The following is a 16,921-nucleotide window of genomic DNA, read 5'->3' as shown; positions in this document are numbered from 1 at the left end:
TAAAAACCGGCAAAAGTAAAGTGAACTTTTAGTAAATATGACAATAATGCTCAATATATTTCACTTTAGTTGCTTTAGTCTTCCTCTCTTCATAATAAAAAAAAACATTGCAATGCTTTTTAGAAAAAGCATGACAAGTTTGTAGGCAGTATCCAACATTCAGTTAAAAAAATGAATTTGGCTCTAGACGCTAGCCTCAAAAATTTTTCAAAAAAGCGTATCATTAAATGCAGTTGCTGTTTTATGGTCCATATGCTGTTGTGATTACACTGTTCAAGTTTTCATAAAATCTGTTTTTGCAAATTTCCCTTTTATTTGAACAAGGGACAAATGGTGCCAAATCAGTAATCGGAGTTCCATTGAAAATTTTGAAGAAAAGAGCTGGAGTAGTCTAAAGAAATTTTTATAAGTCTGTAGAAGTTCGTTGTTGCAAAATTTTCGATTGGTGAAACAAAAGTTTTCCTTTTTTTCAATTGCCTTCGAGCAGACAAATACTGCTAAAGCTATATAATAATTGAAAATTCTGAAAGTTATGCTATCTTGGACATTTTCACGATGCTTTACGCAAAAATATGCTTAAAATTGAAATAGAGAAATTTAACATTAATGCAATTTATGAAAATTGTTGTTAATGAAACGTTGTTTTTAGATAGACAGATGGTGAAAACTCTTTTAAAATTTTTTGAGGCACCATTCATTTCAAAAATTTTCGTTTGCGAGCTTTGAAGTCGACAACAAAACTTTTGACGTTATTGAATTTTACCACAATTAGTAGTTATGAATTTTTTTTGAGAATTTGTAATAACTTTCTAACAAAATTGTGTTCAAATTGCTAAAATTATATGAGAGCTCAATTGCGTATTTGTAGAAAATTCAATGACAATCTTCTGTTTTGGTTTTTTTCCAAAATTTTCTTTTTATATTTTGTACGTTCAAAAAGATGCGTGGATCGTTTTTCATCCGTCGTTGGCTATCGCGAATTTCTATTTCTGGAAACTATGATGCGCAAATTATAATTCAACACGGAAATTATTACACTTTGATGAGTTTTTGAGAAAATAATTGCTGAAAACTTGTGATATCCACACATTGACCCAATTTGTTCAGCTATTCACGATATCAAAATTTTAAGCGAAACCTGTAAAATTTCCATAACTGTAATAAATTTTAGTTGTGTGTGTATGCGTATATGTCTGTATTTGTCAGTGTCAGGCCGGGTGGGTGTGAAGTGCCTATGTTTGGGTGTGTTTATGCGTCTGTTTTTAAAACTCACAATGAACAACATGGCCCCAATAGTCACAAAAGGTCACAGAATTGAAAATGAGGACCAAATTTGTCGACATGCTCATCGTCTATCTTCATCTTCAACTACACAGGCACTACCTTTTATATCAATAAAACGGTCACAAAATGTAGCATGAACTTAAATTTAAAAATGTAATACATTATTCACTTAATTTATCAGAGCAATAAATAGTTTTTATTTACTTTGAGCGAATTAAAATCTGAAGAAAAAAGACGACGGCAATTTCAATTGCCAACATAATAAAATCATTCTTTGTTTATTTTGATTGGTTTGGGCAAAGTTTTTTTTTAACTTTACATAAGATTCAAGCAATTCAGTTTCATAATATTGAAACAAAAAGTGTTTCATTTATAATCAAATTTGTATATTAGGAATACAAAAACTAATAACAAATATTGCACATTTAGAGTTAATTATGCTATTTTTGTTGTGCGCCTTAACTATACATTAAGCAAAAAGCGTATTAAGGCACTAGCGGTATTTGGTCTATAATAGAAAAAAATGCTACGCAATGCAATATGACATATAAACTGCACTTAAGCATGGAACACAGGTAATGATGACTGATTGCATGCATTTTGGAGCAAAATGGCAGAAGCAAAACATTGAGAGACAAATTTATAATTTTTGTAAATTTTGAGATAAATTTGAGATTATCGACACAATTTGTGGTTAAATGATATTGTAAACAATTGTTGACCTTCTCCAGCATTAAAGGTTTTAAAGTTTTCTGTTGAACAAAAAAATTTTCTAGTTCTTGTGATAGTTCAAGGGGGGGGGGGGGGGTTGATTGTTTACAATATTGATACAATATTGAGATAAGTTTTCATTGAGTCTAAATAAAAACAAAAACACAACTACATTTTTCTACAAGACAGTTTATCATGCTAAATACGGCGAGTAAACTGCAAAACGATTATATAGAAGATGAAGCTATGATTTTAAATATGAACATCGAATATATCATGGAATGTTTTGTATTTTTTCTAAAAATGATACAATTTGACAAAACAATGAAATCATTCATAATTATTTTTTTCGGCATTTCTATCACTAGACTTGGGTTTGTAAAGAGGCGACCCAATGTTTTAAAAGTGTGACGCAATGTTAGTAGAGAAGACGGAAGTGTTACGTAATAATAACATGCAGATATGCAGGACAGGCGACAGAGGTGGTTACATAACTGTTACGTAATCATATTACATAACCGACGAACACTAGCTATATTTGCACCAGAAGAGGAGAGATAGATATTATTAATACACGGATGCATTTTTGAATAGAGAACAGAGGGTTGAGAGTTGGTCGCATTCAAGAAATGAAAGTGTCCATTTGCGTTTTTGTCTTTTCCTGAGCGCCCGGGTTCGAACCCCGCAAGGACCCAAAACTTAAAACTTTCGAATTTCAACAGCATTTTCAACTGCTAATTAGCAGTTTTAGGAGAATAAACGCATTGTCATTGTAGGTGATAGGTGAGCACGAAAATAACTGTTGGTAGAATTATTTTTTGTGCAAAAGTGAAGGTGAAATGTCAGGTTTTTGGATAACTAGCGCGAGTTTTTGAAACCGAGGTCTAAAAACGCTTTTAAAATCGACGCTTTCAGGCAGAGAAATTTTAATACATGACATAGATAGCTATATAATGAAGTTATAAACCTCAAAGGTTATAAATAAACAGCAATCCAAATTATTAACTAATGATCACACTCTTGAAAATATTCAGCTATTATCATTATTGCACAAATAAATACGCAATCAGTGATAAGATAAACAGTTTCAAAATAGCAAATAGAAAACCAATTAGAGTGAATTCAATCATTCCACGCATTTCAATTCCAGTTTATTTTTCATAGCAGAATTTTGCAGAGCTATTACGTAATATTAAGCTCAGATATTATGTTACATAACAGGAAGCACGACAGCCAGTCTTGTTACATTTTCATGACCAATTAAAAGTGATTGAGTAATGGGTTGCGCAATAGTTTCTTTTTTATATAATGCCCAATTCAATGACGTTGTTTCGGATTTGCAACTTGTTTTTCTCAGCCACGACCTGCTTGGCAATCTCGGGTGACCAGAAAGTGACAGAACATTCGCCCGTGGCTTTTCCTTGCTGGTTGATTACTGGTTGAATCGCGTGTTCCGGAATCTGAAAAAATAACAAAATTTATTAGGTTTAGTTTGGAATTAGAATTAATTTTAAGTTTTTAACGAAAACCAATTTAGTGTTAATCAGGACAACCCTTTTCTGTGGATCAACAAATTTCTGAAAAACGATTCCAATTTCATTGCAACAAATAATGAATTTTGCAATGATTTTTCTAGGACATCACCAGCTAAAACTACGTACAGATGCGTTAATAACAAATTGCAATAAATGATTTTTGATTACAACAAGCTGAATGATTGAAAAAAAATTCAGACAAAAAATTAAAAAGTGAAAAATCGCAAACGGAGGCCAAAACAAATTTAGAGCCAAAAAGAAAAAAAATAGTATTATAAATGTTAGTTGAAAATTTTAATTTTTATTAAATGTATTGTTTATAATCGAATAAAAAATTATATGGGTACATCTGTTTCTGCTTCTGATATTGCTTGTTAAAAACCAGCAATATATATATTTATTAAGGGACAATGTTAGTTAAATATTTACTCCAACTGATCGAAAAAGATAGTTGATAGGCTTTTTGATATAAACTGTTTCTAATGCAATATGGCGATTAGCAGTAACAGCTATTTAAAAATGGGGCGTTAGTAAACGGAACATATGAGTAAACCATAGTGCATTTTGTTTTTTTTTGACAAAAAATGACACTTGAAGTTCCAGCTGTCAATCGATAAAGCTAATTTTCTCTACCTGCCTAATTATATCAAGAAAAAAACTATTTTTCGTAAATATGAACTCAAATATTTCTGAAACCTTTGTTTTATTTGAAAAAACTCGGAGAACTGATGGAATTTAATATTTATAATCCATGATTTTGGCAGCGCTACATTTTATGGGAGCGTATTTCAAAATCATTTTTTCAACGGTAGTTGAGAATTGAGTGACTGTAAAACAGCACTAAAATCTAAAGTTTGGATTCTAAGTAATCTGGAATTTCATTTTTGAATAATAGGGGGTGTTTATATGGCGAGTAACCAAGCAGATGATTTGATTGCGTCAAATAATAATTGTAATATTCAATAACTCGAATAAAAATAATCAACTTCGGACGGCCGTCAAAGCGTCTCCTTCGCAATTATACACACTATACATAATACGAGTTAAAGTGAATTAAGTAATACCTAGGTGGTAGAAAACGGTGAAATATAACTATTTCAATGTTTTAACTGTCTTTCAGATCTCATTGCCCTTTAATCCACTTGCATACCCAGTGAAGATTCTCTAGACGTTTCGATCTTGGGTGACAAACGTTTGATGCATAAAAAACTGTTAGAAAGACATAAGATTTCACTAAATTATACTTCATAGGTATTTTTGTGGACCGCAGGTTTGCTCTTCTCAATTGCTTCATTTTCTGAAACCCTTTTTAAATTTTATTGTCAAGATGACAGTCCCAAGAACGGTTTCCAGAAACAATTAAACCGCCGTCTTTCAAGTTATTTTCAGATTTAGTAATAGAAGCATTTGCGTAAAAATCACGCATTCAAAGTTCTGTCTTCCGCTATATGAAAATTTGAGCACGCGGAATATATGAACATTGAAATTGAAATTATGAAATAAGTGAAGTGATGGACTAACTGCTTGTTAGTCGACAGGCCAAATTTATTTTTTAAACATTTTATCGTATATGGATATAATGACACATTTCTGAAACAGAATACAACTCACAATATAATCACTGAAGAAGTTCATCACATCTTGCACAGTGGCATCACTGGGCAAACCTTTCATCTTGACAGCTGTGAAGTTGGGCTGACCATATATGGAGCTGTGGGGTGAGACCGGGGGAGTGAGCTGTTGGTGGAAGGGGGTTGTGGTTGCAGCCCCTCCCGCCCCTGTCGGTGGGTTCATTCCAAACATGGCGGCCGCGGCTGCTGCTACTGCATTTGCATTCGGAGGTATCTATAAAAACACTTTGATTTCCACATGAAAGCTTACCTCAGTGATATTGCAATTTTTATTTATTATCAAATCTTCAAATCGTACACTGACTTATAAGATATTTCATGGTAAAAAATATTGGCAACAGGACTCATAAGATCTTACATGGTAAAAAATTTTGATGAACCCTTATAAGATCTTGCATGATAAGCAATTCTGGATCATTGGGGAGTATAGTTCACAATTTAGTAATTTATGATTCATCAAAATTTTGATTGAAGTCAATTTCGCTATTTTTTAATTAAAAAAGAATAATTAATCGCAAAATAATGAACGAAAATATAATTTCCACATTAAATTTCAAAATTAATTTCAAAATTTTACGTCTCATTGTACGGTTCATAAATCAGTGGCAAGAAAAATTTACTACTAACAACAATTTAATACTAATAACAATGATTGGTCGTGAACCAGGATTTTACCATTTATACGTGACAGTTCAAATTATTCACTCCTGATCATGACTATCTCAATTCGGTATCACGATCGAACAATTAACGTCGTGATAAAAACAAAACAAAAATCTTACCAAGTGGTGATTTGGGTTTAGGTGTGCATTGGTAACTGCTGCCTGTTGCGCTTTTAGGGCTGCGGGGGAGGAGGCGGAGGACGAAAGAAGGGCATTGGCGGCTGCCAGCTGGGCGGGTACATTGGCAGCGGCAGCTGTGTTTGGGTTGAACAGATTTGGGAAGAGATGAGGAAAAGGGAACAAGTGTGGAGCTGCGAGAGCAGAGGGCGGCGAAATTGTACCTAAAATAATTCAAGTATGCTAACACAGATGATTTCTCCCAAAAATGTTTGAGTTTTTCGACATTTATGGAATCTAGAAATATTTAGGAACACGTTGTATAAATAATGTACAAAAAGAATGCCCACGAGAACGCTGATGCGTTAAAAGCCAACTTAACAAAAGACAAATTTGAAGCACTGAATTGTCCAAGTCAGACTTATCCCTAAAATTTTTTAAAGAAATACAAATTTGAATTAACAATTAACTTGGTTACCATGACTAGGTTTATAAAACAGCAGATCACCAGTTTAACAAATCAATTTTCAACAGTTCATTTCAGTTTTCCAGATATGAAATATATGTTTCTATTCTCCCCAATTTGGTCAGGTAAGAATAAAAACTCATAAATAAAAAAACTTAATCAATCATGTTTTCATTTGGAATAGTAATTGGCAAAAATTTGTTTCAGAAATGAAGATGATTATTAGATGCTCAAAACAATTTCCTTTCAACAAAACGCAAAACTTAGTGAAATTTGTTTATTTCCGCACATTTACCACGTAATGCTTTTTGTTTTGCTATTGGCTAGTTCGTGAGAGTGAGTTTCGATTAGAGGTGGAAAAATGTAGCAATAATTTTTGTCAATCATTTTTTCATCTTGGTGAATTATAAATGGGAAAAAAACAAAACTCAATAAAGTTTGCGTTCTGTTGAAAGGAAATAGTTTTGAGCATCTAATTAGCCTAAAAATTTATTGCCCCAATTTTAAGTAGCTACTTGCAACCAAATGCAAAGATTTAACTGCTTTTGTGAATAATGCTATGGGTAATTACAAAACCGCTAATTGTCTTCGTAATCCGCAATTATTATCCAAACGGACATTTATTATGGAATTAATCACCAATTAGGTTTTTTTTTCATTTTGGTAATTAGATACTGTATCCGAGGAAAACTAAATTTGCTTAGTGTGACTAGTTTCCACTCAGACTCAGAGCTCTAATCTTAAAACTTGAGTACTAAAAAAGTGACAAAATTGAGTATATATATATATATATATATATATATATATATATATATATCATTTTTCGACATTGGCCGAGTAATGAGGCATCACAGACTATTTTCACAGTCCATTTTTAAATTTTCCTTGCAAAAACATAAATGATTTTTTTTCAATAACCTTAAATCGTTAAAACGCCGCAAAAAATTACAGCGAAAAGGAAATCAGTTTGGAAACTCGTCCTCCACACTATTAAGATCAAAAACGGATATGAATAGCCAGTCCAAGTAAATTCACTCGTCCTATAAATGAACAAATGATGCTAATATTTCCAAATAAAAACTACAGAAAAAAGCAATTATAATTTTGAAGCATTGTACAATAAATTCTGTAGCAAAAAAAATAATTTCCATTCTTCTTGCAGTGAATTTTTTTTCTTAAAACTCCCGAAAGAGTGTTTTCTGTTTCTTGAGAACTGAGACAGTAACTACTATAATGTTACAAGAAAGAAGTATTATAAAATATGATTGTAGTTTGTAGCGACAAAAATTTTAGTCTTCAGTTCTTTTGTTAGAACTTACTACCAAAATTTTTAAAACACTGATTCAAATAGCAAAAAACGACGTTTTAAAAAAAATTATCCCTACATTTTCTCGATAACGAATTTGAAATTGAATTGAACTACTAGCAAACTTTCTTCCCAGATTCACCAAAGTATTAAGAGCAAAACACCGGGCCAAAAAAGCAATGGCAATCAACAATTTCTCTGAAAAAATTACGTATGTAATACTGTCACGTGTATTGTTGAATATTTACTGAGACTATCAGCGAGCAAGTATTAATCTATTAGGGTAACACGTCCAAAATAAATAATCCTATACAAAAATTAATATACCATATTTAAATTTTTGTTTAAAATTAAGAAAAATTCTAATTTATAACTGAAGTGAAAACTGTTTTTAAAACCGTAAAGGCATTTTAATTTTTTTGAATATTAGGTTTTTGACTTTTTTAAAAGTTAATTAAACTTTGAGGAAAATCTACCTGAGAAAACTATGGCAACAAAAACCCAATGAATTTTCACTGGGAAAATTGAGTTCACCATCAGTCCGTAAATTTTATACACGAAGTCTTCTTAGTCCTAAATATTTATCTCAAATATGTCACAAGGCAAAAATTATTGTTGTTTTTGGAATTTTTTCAGATCATGCTTCCTAGAGAACGGTAAAATTGCCAGAATACATTTACATCCAAACAAAATTTTGCTAGTGTCCATAACTTTTGTAAATTGTGGTATATTTAACTTTTAGAGAGTGGCCAGCTTGTATTAGGCTATTTGCTATACCAATCAATTTCAGTTCAAAGGCAAGCATTAGTCTGTTAGCACAACATATGGTTTAAAAACAGTGGTTCACGGCGAAAAAGGAAACAGTTTCTTTTTGTAAAAATATAGCCTACGAAAATTAGTTTAACAACACTATGGCTTTAATAACCACTTCACAACTCCTCTTAAGGGAGCTCTAAAAGCCACAATGTTCTGTAGTCTGTCGGTACCTCTCAAACGTCGAAAAGATAACATCTCGGATTACATGGGCTATTTTAGATCGGAAGATCAGAGCTTGGTGAAGATAGGCTAAATATGAGGAAATAGTTTCAGTCAATAAAGGAAAGTGAAGAAAGCAAGTGAAAGAGGTATTTAGAGAAAAGGGAAGCGAAAGAGTAGCTAGAAACCCTCGTACCAATAGAACCCGGAGGAACCACAGCAGTCGAAGCACCCGCAGTTGTAGTTGTGGTTGTCAGGGTTCCATTCTGTTGGGGGGAGGAGGGTGGGGTGCTTGTAGCAAACGCAGTTGGGCACAAAACACCCCCCATGGCCATAAGTGTCGCAGTTGACGAGGAACCATGATCTATGGTTTGGTACCCACTGCAGTCCATAGCGTGACCCCCGGGGGCTACAATTGGTGACGTCACTAGGTTCCCGCAACCATTGAGGTTGTTAGCAGCAGTGCCAGATGTCAAAAGGTGTTGTTGTGCAATTAGTGAGTTTGTGGTTAACGGGTTGTTGATATTGTTGAGACTATTTTGGATGGAAATGGGAGCGGGAATAAGCATAGAAGGGAAAGCGTTTGCATTTGGTGGTTGTGGGTTATAATGACAATTTGCAAGAGAAGAGGGTGAAATATGGTGATGATTAAGAGAGCCCAGACTAGCAGCAGAACCCAAACCAGAAGAAGCTGCCAGTTGTTTGTTCAGTAGTAGGTCAAGGGTCAAGGACGCACCTTCGACAAAGAAAGTGTTCATTTCATCAGGTGAGCACTGGGTCACTTGTACTTTGAGGTCATTCATGGGTTTGCAGTTGGTGGCGAGGGCGGCCGCGGCTGCCTTGACATCGGAGTGCATTTGGATGAAACAGTCGCCACTCGGTCGACCCTGAGATGCACAAAATTAACAGTTCAGAATTTATAACCTTTCTAAAGTAATACATTTTGGGCACATTATTAGCACGGCCAGATTCCAAGCTTAAATAGGCATTGAAATGGAAGAGAAAGAAAGAACGGATTCCGCCCCGTCCCCCTGTCATTATGCACTCTCAGATATAACTTACAAATTACATGATAACTCATTATGGCACGTACACTTTGAGGGGGGGGGGGGGTTGGGTTAGTGCTGGGAGGCACAAACGGAAAAGATACTAAGCATCTTATCAAGGACGCAGACATTATCAAACTTTTTTTGATAATGTCAATATGAGCAGACATTATCAATCTTTTTTTTACTGGGTTGTTTTGTTTCACTGGGCACTTACTTGTTGGTTAAGCACCATATGTATTCCAGCAGGTCGTATCCACTCGGCGTGATCACCCAGAAACGCAATGATGTCCTCCACCTTCACAGTCAGTGGCAGGTTCCTCAACAGAAGACAGCTTTTGGAGGAGGGTGGAATCAAAAGGGGCAACAGATTGTGGAGCGCCGCAAGGTTCGGTGGATTCAATCCACCCATTCCGCCCAGGTGTGCCATATGGTGGGGGGAATTGAGATTGTGTATTTGGGGTAGGTTTGCCCCATTCATGTGTGGGGGGCCATTTGGAAGCAACGGGGGGTTTGAGAAGCGTTTCATGACCTGAAATGGTAATTGAATAAAAATTTGCTATTCAGTACATCGAAGTAGAAAGTAGTCATTTAGGGCAAAATTTGGTACAATTACTCACACACAGTAACAAAAATTTGATGTCAGTCAATTTAGTGTCACAGTTTTTGTCGGGTTGTCTTTATTAGAGCAACTCTTTGCTCGTTATGTTGATTCTATGTCAACACCATTATAGTGAGAGTAAAAATTGGGACCCTCACAATTTCTTAATTGATTGCAATCCTGTACTCTCCACTGATCCAACTGTTCCACATTGCGAGAGTCTTACTATGCTCTCTTTTATTGAGCTATCATTTCAAGCTCCATCTTATGATCACAACTTACTAACTAGAGTGTATACTCTAACAGTCTTAGATGTAATGAAAAGTTTTTTTAGAGTTCTGAGAATAGTTTTGACTTGTTATCCACCCATACACGCCTTGAAAGAAGTGTTGGATTTAAGGCCTTTTTGATGGAACTTGATGGCGTTTTGTGATTGAGAAGCTAAAACTCAGATTCAGTTCAATATGCGAACTTAAATTGTTGGTGATCAACCAACTAATCAGTGACAACCCAGCATCCGGGTTGAGAAATTTTCTGAATCTTATTAACAAATTAGACTAAAATGCTGCAAAAATTTTACCTCAAAAAAATCTTTACACAATAATGCGATGAAAAGCGACGAGTTTGAGAAAGAAACGAGCAGAATTTGCGAACATATTTATTCCAATTTATTCTGACCTGAACAACTTCAGCTGCAGTTGACCTGAAGAGTTCAATGTATCTGTCTCTGATATTAGTCTTGTGCAGTTTGAGAGCCTCCTTGGCCAGCTCCTCTGAAGTGAACTGGACAAAGGCGTCCCCTGTGGACCTGCCATCTGGGTACTTCACGAAAAGGATGCCCTCTTTTTCTCCTACTATTGGCAAGTCTTCTCCGAAGAACTCGGTCTGGAAATAGAGCGAATCAAAAATCTTTTTTTTTCAATTTCATTGAAATGTGAATTACGGGTAAAGGATGTGGAGCAAAGTGAAAAATTTCGGATTTTGTAAAATAACATCTTAATTTTACAAGCCAAGGTTATCTAACTCGAAGTTGTCCATTGCAGGAACAGTTAATTATTCGAATTTTGCAGTTAATTAAATAGGACAGAATATGAATTAGTGTGAGCAATGGAAACATTTTTGAATTGAGAAAAGATGATTCAATTAAATCAGAGGAGTGATTTCTCAAAATTGCATTATTACAACGCCAGAATAACTGTTGGCACGATAATATGCAAATCTTGGCTCCTCTTGAAATGTTTGTTTCATAATTAAAAAATATCCTAGCTTACGGTCAAGACCAGAATACATTCTGATTAGAACCAATTCAAACATAACCGACTAACGTCGGGCGAATTGCTATCAAACGACCGGCGATTATTTGGCTTCGGTAGTACCCAGCTGGGTCTCAGTGGTTTGCACTGTGAGGGGGCGGAGTGGGGGGGGGGTTCAGCGATGGGGGGTGCAAACTTTTAAGATTAAGAACCGCACTTTGCACCGTAACATTTTTGGTGGATTTGGTGAATCGCATTCTCAGAAACTGGTTCGACGGTCTGTAAGAAGGTGGTTTGCATAGTGATCTATTTGAGCACGCAAAAATCTGATTTTTGTCAAATTGATTTAAAAAAGTCGTTTAAAAAAGTCCAGGTAATTTAATAAGTAGCTATAGGACAATGACAACATATTAGAAAAATAAATGGCAAAAAGATGTTTTCACAAATCCTTTTAAACATTTAAAACAAGTCATTCTTTGTTTTAGAACATTAGAAGTTTTTTGTTGTCAGGTATCAACGCTCGTGAAATTTGAACGAACCAAATAAAATTGATTTTTTGAGCTCAGTATCGCATTTAAATTATATCATTTTCATAATTAATTTAATTTTCTTTGTGTTACTAAAAAATTAAATTCCTCTTTCGAGGAGTTGTGCCTTTCATTCCACCCAAACTAAGACCCATGGTGATAGCCAAAGCTCATGAGACTCACCCAGGCAAAAATGCAACTGAAACAGCGGTTCGAATGATGGCTTGGTGGCCCGCCATCAGTCAAGATGTTCTTCAATATGTTAGTAAATGTAAGGAATGCCAAGAAAACAGTCCTAGCCAGGGGAAAACAGTATCTACTTGGCGGGAAACTGAAGTTTGGGAAAGACTCCACATGGACTGGGGCTACGTTAAGGATCAAGGTAATATCTTAGGGATAGTAGACGCGGGATCAGGTTGGATAGAAGCCTTCCCTGTGGGAAATTGAACCTCACAAACAGTGAAGGTGCGATTGAGTCAAATCTTTGCAAGATTTGGGATACCAAGAATATTACTATCAGACAATGGTCCTGAGTTTGTGAGCAGTGACCTAAAGCAATGGTGTGAATCACTGGGGATTAAAAAGATGGAATCTCCCATCTACCATCCAAGAGCAAATGGTATTGCTGAACGAGCGGTCCAAACAGTGAAACGGACTATTCAAGCCTGGAGTCCAAATCTGAATGTGTCATTCGACGATTTCCTACAGCGGGCTTTGATGACACATCGGAACAATTCCAAGACGCGGGGCAAAACTCCTGTAGAACTGCTACTGGGACGCAAAGTAAGACTTCCACCAGTCACTGATTTTGATCTGTGTGAACGAGTCTTTTTCAAACCGACGAACAGTTCAACAACGATTCCAGCTACTTTCATTATCTGTACAGGAATGAACACTTCGTTCATTCAGCCGGAGAATTCAAACAAGACAGTGCTTGTTAGTGACAACCAAATTGCACGGCTGGAACCTGACGACATCAAGACTGAATCTACTGACTCACAGTCTGAGAGCAGTAGGGACGACGTAGACGTGGCATCACCCAACTCTACTGAAGAAACCTCAGTATTTGAAGGGGAACAACCTTCAGTGGCCACGAGAACTTCAAGCAAAGTAAAAAAACCAGAAAGACTTGGAGAAGCTATTCCTACAAACTTGCTTAAAAAAGGAGGGAGGATGTGATATATCGGGAAGTGGCGAACTTAGCAACCTAAGTTAAAACTTCGATATATAAAGAAAACTTTCTTACCTGATGTTTGGTGAAGTGAAATTGAATAATGGCTTCTAATTTGAATCTAATCATCGATTCAATTTTGTTCATACCACAAGTTTATCAGTGTACATAAACCATAAATTTGTGTGATAGATTCGACCTTCCCACCACCAGATATGATTAGAAACCAACTCTCCGCCATGATCAGAAATGGCATGCTCTCGGGTAGGGAGAACAATGTGTTAAGTACAAAAAAACTGCACTAGTACTTGCCATATACGGACTATAAATACCCGTGAAATTTTGTACATTTAGGCCCTTTTGAATTCAATTATTTAAATAATAAAGTTTTTGTTACTCGTGCTTGAGACCACGACAATCATTTGCATCTATCCTCTTCTAAGAGCTCCAACATTTTTTCCAAAACTGTTGTAATCTCATTTTTTTGGTGTCACAATGATAAATTCCGAAACAGAGCAGGAAATAAGCAGCTACAAAAAGATCACTATAATACCAAATTTATCGATCAATTATGGCGGGCTGTTGAATTTCCCCGTTGACTTTTTATTTTCTCGTAACTAAATAAAAATTTATAATGAAAAACTCAGTTTGAAAGATTTTCAAAACTGCTTCATACATATAAACGAAAATTAGTTGAGTAGCAAAAAACTCTTTTAATTCATTAGATATTTCACATTAACTAAACCTCAGATCTTTAAAAATAATCATTTTTTGCTTATGTTCATATCAAAAATAAAATTGTATTCAATTTTTTCAAAGATTTTAAAAATTATTTGCAACCTATCCTGTTAAACCTAATTTTGTAAAGACAATTCTGACGTAAGTTCAATTTCACTTTGCAAAATAAGTATTTTTGTTAAGGTATGGCAAAAAGAATGTATTTCAACGCCAGCTCAAAAGGCTATCAACGTTTTACAGTCTTAAACGACAAGCAGTTGAAGTTTTGCATTTGAATAAAAACAATTCCGAGGCAAAATAACAAGATCTGAAGAAGGGAACCCGTGTGAATAAATTAGAGAAGATTGATTTTTTGTTGTTACTTTATGCTCATTTTGCTTTATTTAAGTACACAAAAGTAACGACAAGAAGTCTCGTGTGAAATATAGCAAAGAAATTATTGTTTCATTATTATTCAATTTTGTTTCGCAATCACGCATATTCAAGTTTAGCTATTATTAGCAAAAAAAATGTTCCTCGATCAGATAATGTCGCGTTTTTTCTAATATCATGTTGGCATAAATCGAAATTTCAAAATGATTTTCACTATGAAGAATTTTTCTTAATTTTTGTATGAACAAAAAGTAAACGACAGCCGAGACAAACTTAAATGAAACTAACCACATCCTCAGCTGTAGCAGTGAAGGGGAGTCCCCTCATTTTGATGATGATATTGTCTCCGTGTGATAGGAAACCAATGGCTTCGTTGTTCGGATCTGCCGCTATCTTCATGAAGTCCTCCCCACTGCTCTTGTAAACTTCTATGTACCTAAACATTGACCATTCTTATCATTTTATATCCAAATTAATGCACTTTATGATGAAATGGAATAGAGCGTGATCTAATTTCAAAACTTTGTTTGTAGTTTGTTCGTTATTCTTTTACACCTATGAACAGAAATCCTTGAATTGCTTGAAAAACACCTAAAAGAAGCTCCTGAGAAGAATCGTGTTATCTCGAGCGAAATGTCATCTAGATTCATTTTTATTTTCGACTCGGGCTAGCGCCAAGTCCCAAAGTTAACTCCTAAAGTGTGTTGTGTGTGTGTGTGTGTGTGTGTGTGTGTGTGTGTGTGTGTGTATGTGCGTGTGTGCGCGCGCGCGTGTGTGTATGTGTGTGTGTGTGTGTGTGTGTGTGTGTGTGTGTGTATGTGTGTATGTGTGTGTATGCATTTATGTGTATGTATGTATGTGTGGGTGTATTAACCTGTTCCCCATATGCCTCTTGTGTCTCATGAGTGCCATGTCTCTGTGTTGAGTGGATGAGAACCTCACCAGAGCCTCTCCGTTCCTCCTCCCTTGTGGATTCAGACACAGTGCCACTCCACCTCTGCTCAAACACAAACACAAACCCATAAACAATTTCCTATAAACAAGTAAACATCGATATAAAATAACGGGTTTAATTTCTTTAAAAAATATGACAGACTGCTCTGTGAAAGCATTGAAATTTTCCAGTTTGGATGTTTTAGTGAACAATTTTTGTTTGATGTCTTTTAAATAGTCGTTACGATTAAGTTGTTAATCTACAAAAACAACTTTTTTAAAAAGAATCATGATCAATATCTTAATCAGCAATTTCCTAGCAGCAAACAGTGTGTGTATGATAATGATTTAGATAAAATCGAAAGAACAAACAATTATCCTCACCCTAACTTGAAAAAGTTTATAGTAAAAGCTATGGAAAATATTTGAATTGACAAACCTTTGAAGCAGCAACATTTTTGCAGTTCCTTCACAATAAAATAAGTTGAAGAATTCATTACAGAAATTGGGACAACTTAAAAGCAATCGAATGAAATTAGCCCAATTCCTTTTACCCAAGAAGGACTCCCGGTAAAACAGAAATTCTAGACCGTCTTAAGCATCTAATCTGTCTGACTTTTTCACCCCACCCGAAATGTTAAATGTTTTAAACAGAACCGACTTTAATGTATTTGATTTCTAACTAAAACTGTACACACGTTCAAGACAAGAATACAATATAATTCGACTATATAGAGTTACAAAAGAGCAAGAAAAAGAGATTTTAAGCAAAAAGCGGTAAAAGAGATAAAAAGTAAAAGCAATTAAGAGTTGTAAAAAGAGATGTAAGAAAAAGCATCGAAAGTATAAGTTGCTTTAGTGTTACAAAGAGCAACAAAAGTGCAAGACAGTAAAAATGTGTTTCTCTTATCTAATTGTAATATCGATTGTAAATTTCCTTGAAAAAAGAAAAAAGAACACCCACCCCACTTTGATTGTTTTAACTAATGGCTCAGGAAGTTTGCCCTATAAATGTTTAACACACCCTCCCCATCCCTATAAAATTTGGTAACATAATATACCCAGTGCAAAAATACCCTGTGTCATATAACACCCAATTTACTCCCTGTGATCTTTTGTTCATTCAATAATCCGATCACAAATTAAAAGTGATTCGAGTTTAGCGTGAAAATTGCTTCTGTTGCTTCGCCAAAAACAAAAATGAACTTGCTGATTAGTTATTTTTACAGTAATGCTGTTAATTATAGCATAATTCTCGAAATATTTAATGAAAAATACTTGCTGAAGAAAGAATGGTCGCATTTTTGCCAAAATTATTCAAAAATTTCTTATAAAGTGTAAAGTTTTATAAAAAACTGCTAAATAAAAAGTTAAATTGCTCAGAAACTTGAAAAAATTGGGACACAGAAAATCTACTTGCCTTGCAAATTTCCAAAATTCCCTCAGTAGAAATATTTGCTTGTTTTTATTATGGGACTTGATGTCCATGAAATTGCTGAATCTGACAAAAATTTGTAGTTACATTATTTAATATTTCATCAAAATTTCAAATGTTCTATATTGTTTTAAAAAGCACACGTTTAAATAGTAAAT

At 34.7% G+C, this 16,921-nt stretch overlaps 1 protein-coding gene across 1 annotated transcript in view; it reads right to left on the bottom strand.

Moving 5' to 3' along the window:
- Positions 1–2,820: 2,820 nt before the first annotated feature.
- LOC142353249 (epithelial splicing regulatory protein 2-like) overlaps positions 2,821–16,921 on the bottom strand; it is a 35,267-nt gene continuing 21,166 nt past the window's right edge. Inside the window, exons 7-14 of the mRNA XM_075405483.1 lie at positions 15,270–15,392; positions 14,684–14,831; positions 11,013–11,219; positions 9,951–10,265; positions 9,424–9,574; positions 5,944–6,164; positions 5,142–5,375; positions 2,821–3,455 (exon numbers count right to left, since the gene is read on the bottom strand). Of these exons, the coding sequence (XP_075261598.1) occupies positions 3,297–3,455; positions 5,142–5,375; positions 5,944–6,164; positions 9,424–9,574; positions 9,951–10,265; positions 11,013–11,219; positions 14,684–14,831; positions 15,270–15,392 (1,558 nt within the window). The 3' untranslated portion in view covers positions 2,821–3,296. The remainder of the gene's footprint in view (positions 3,456–5,141; positions 5,376–5,943; positions 6,165–9,423; positions 9,575–9,950; positions 10,266–11,012; positions 11,220–14,683; positions 14,832–15,269; positions 15,393–16,921) is intronic.

The sequence above is a fragment of the Convolutriloba macropyga genome, chromosome 14, assembly GCF_964194025.1.
Source record: "Convolutriloba macropyga chromosome 14, txConMacr16.3, whole genome shotgun sequence".
In the NCBI taxonomy this organism is placed as follows: domain Eukaryota; kingdom Metazoa; phylum Xenacoelomorpha; order Acoela; family Convolutidae; genus Convolutriloba; species Convolutriloba macropyga.
This window is presented reverse-complemented; position numbering and strand designations above follow the sequence as displayed.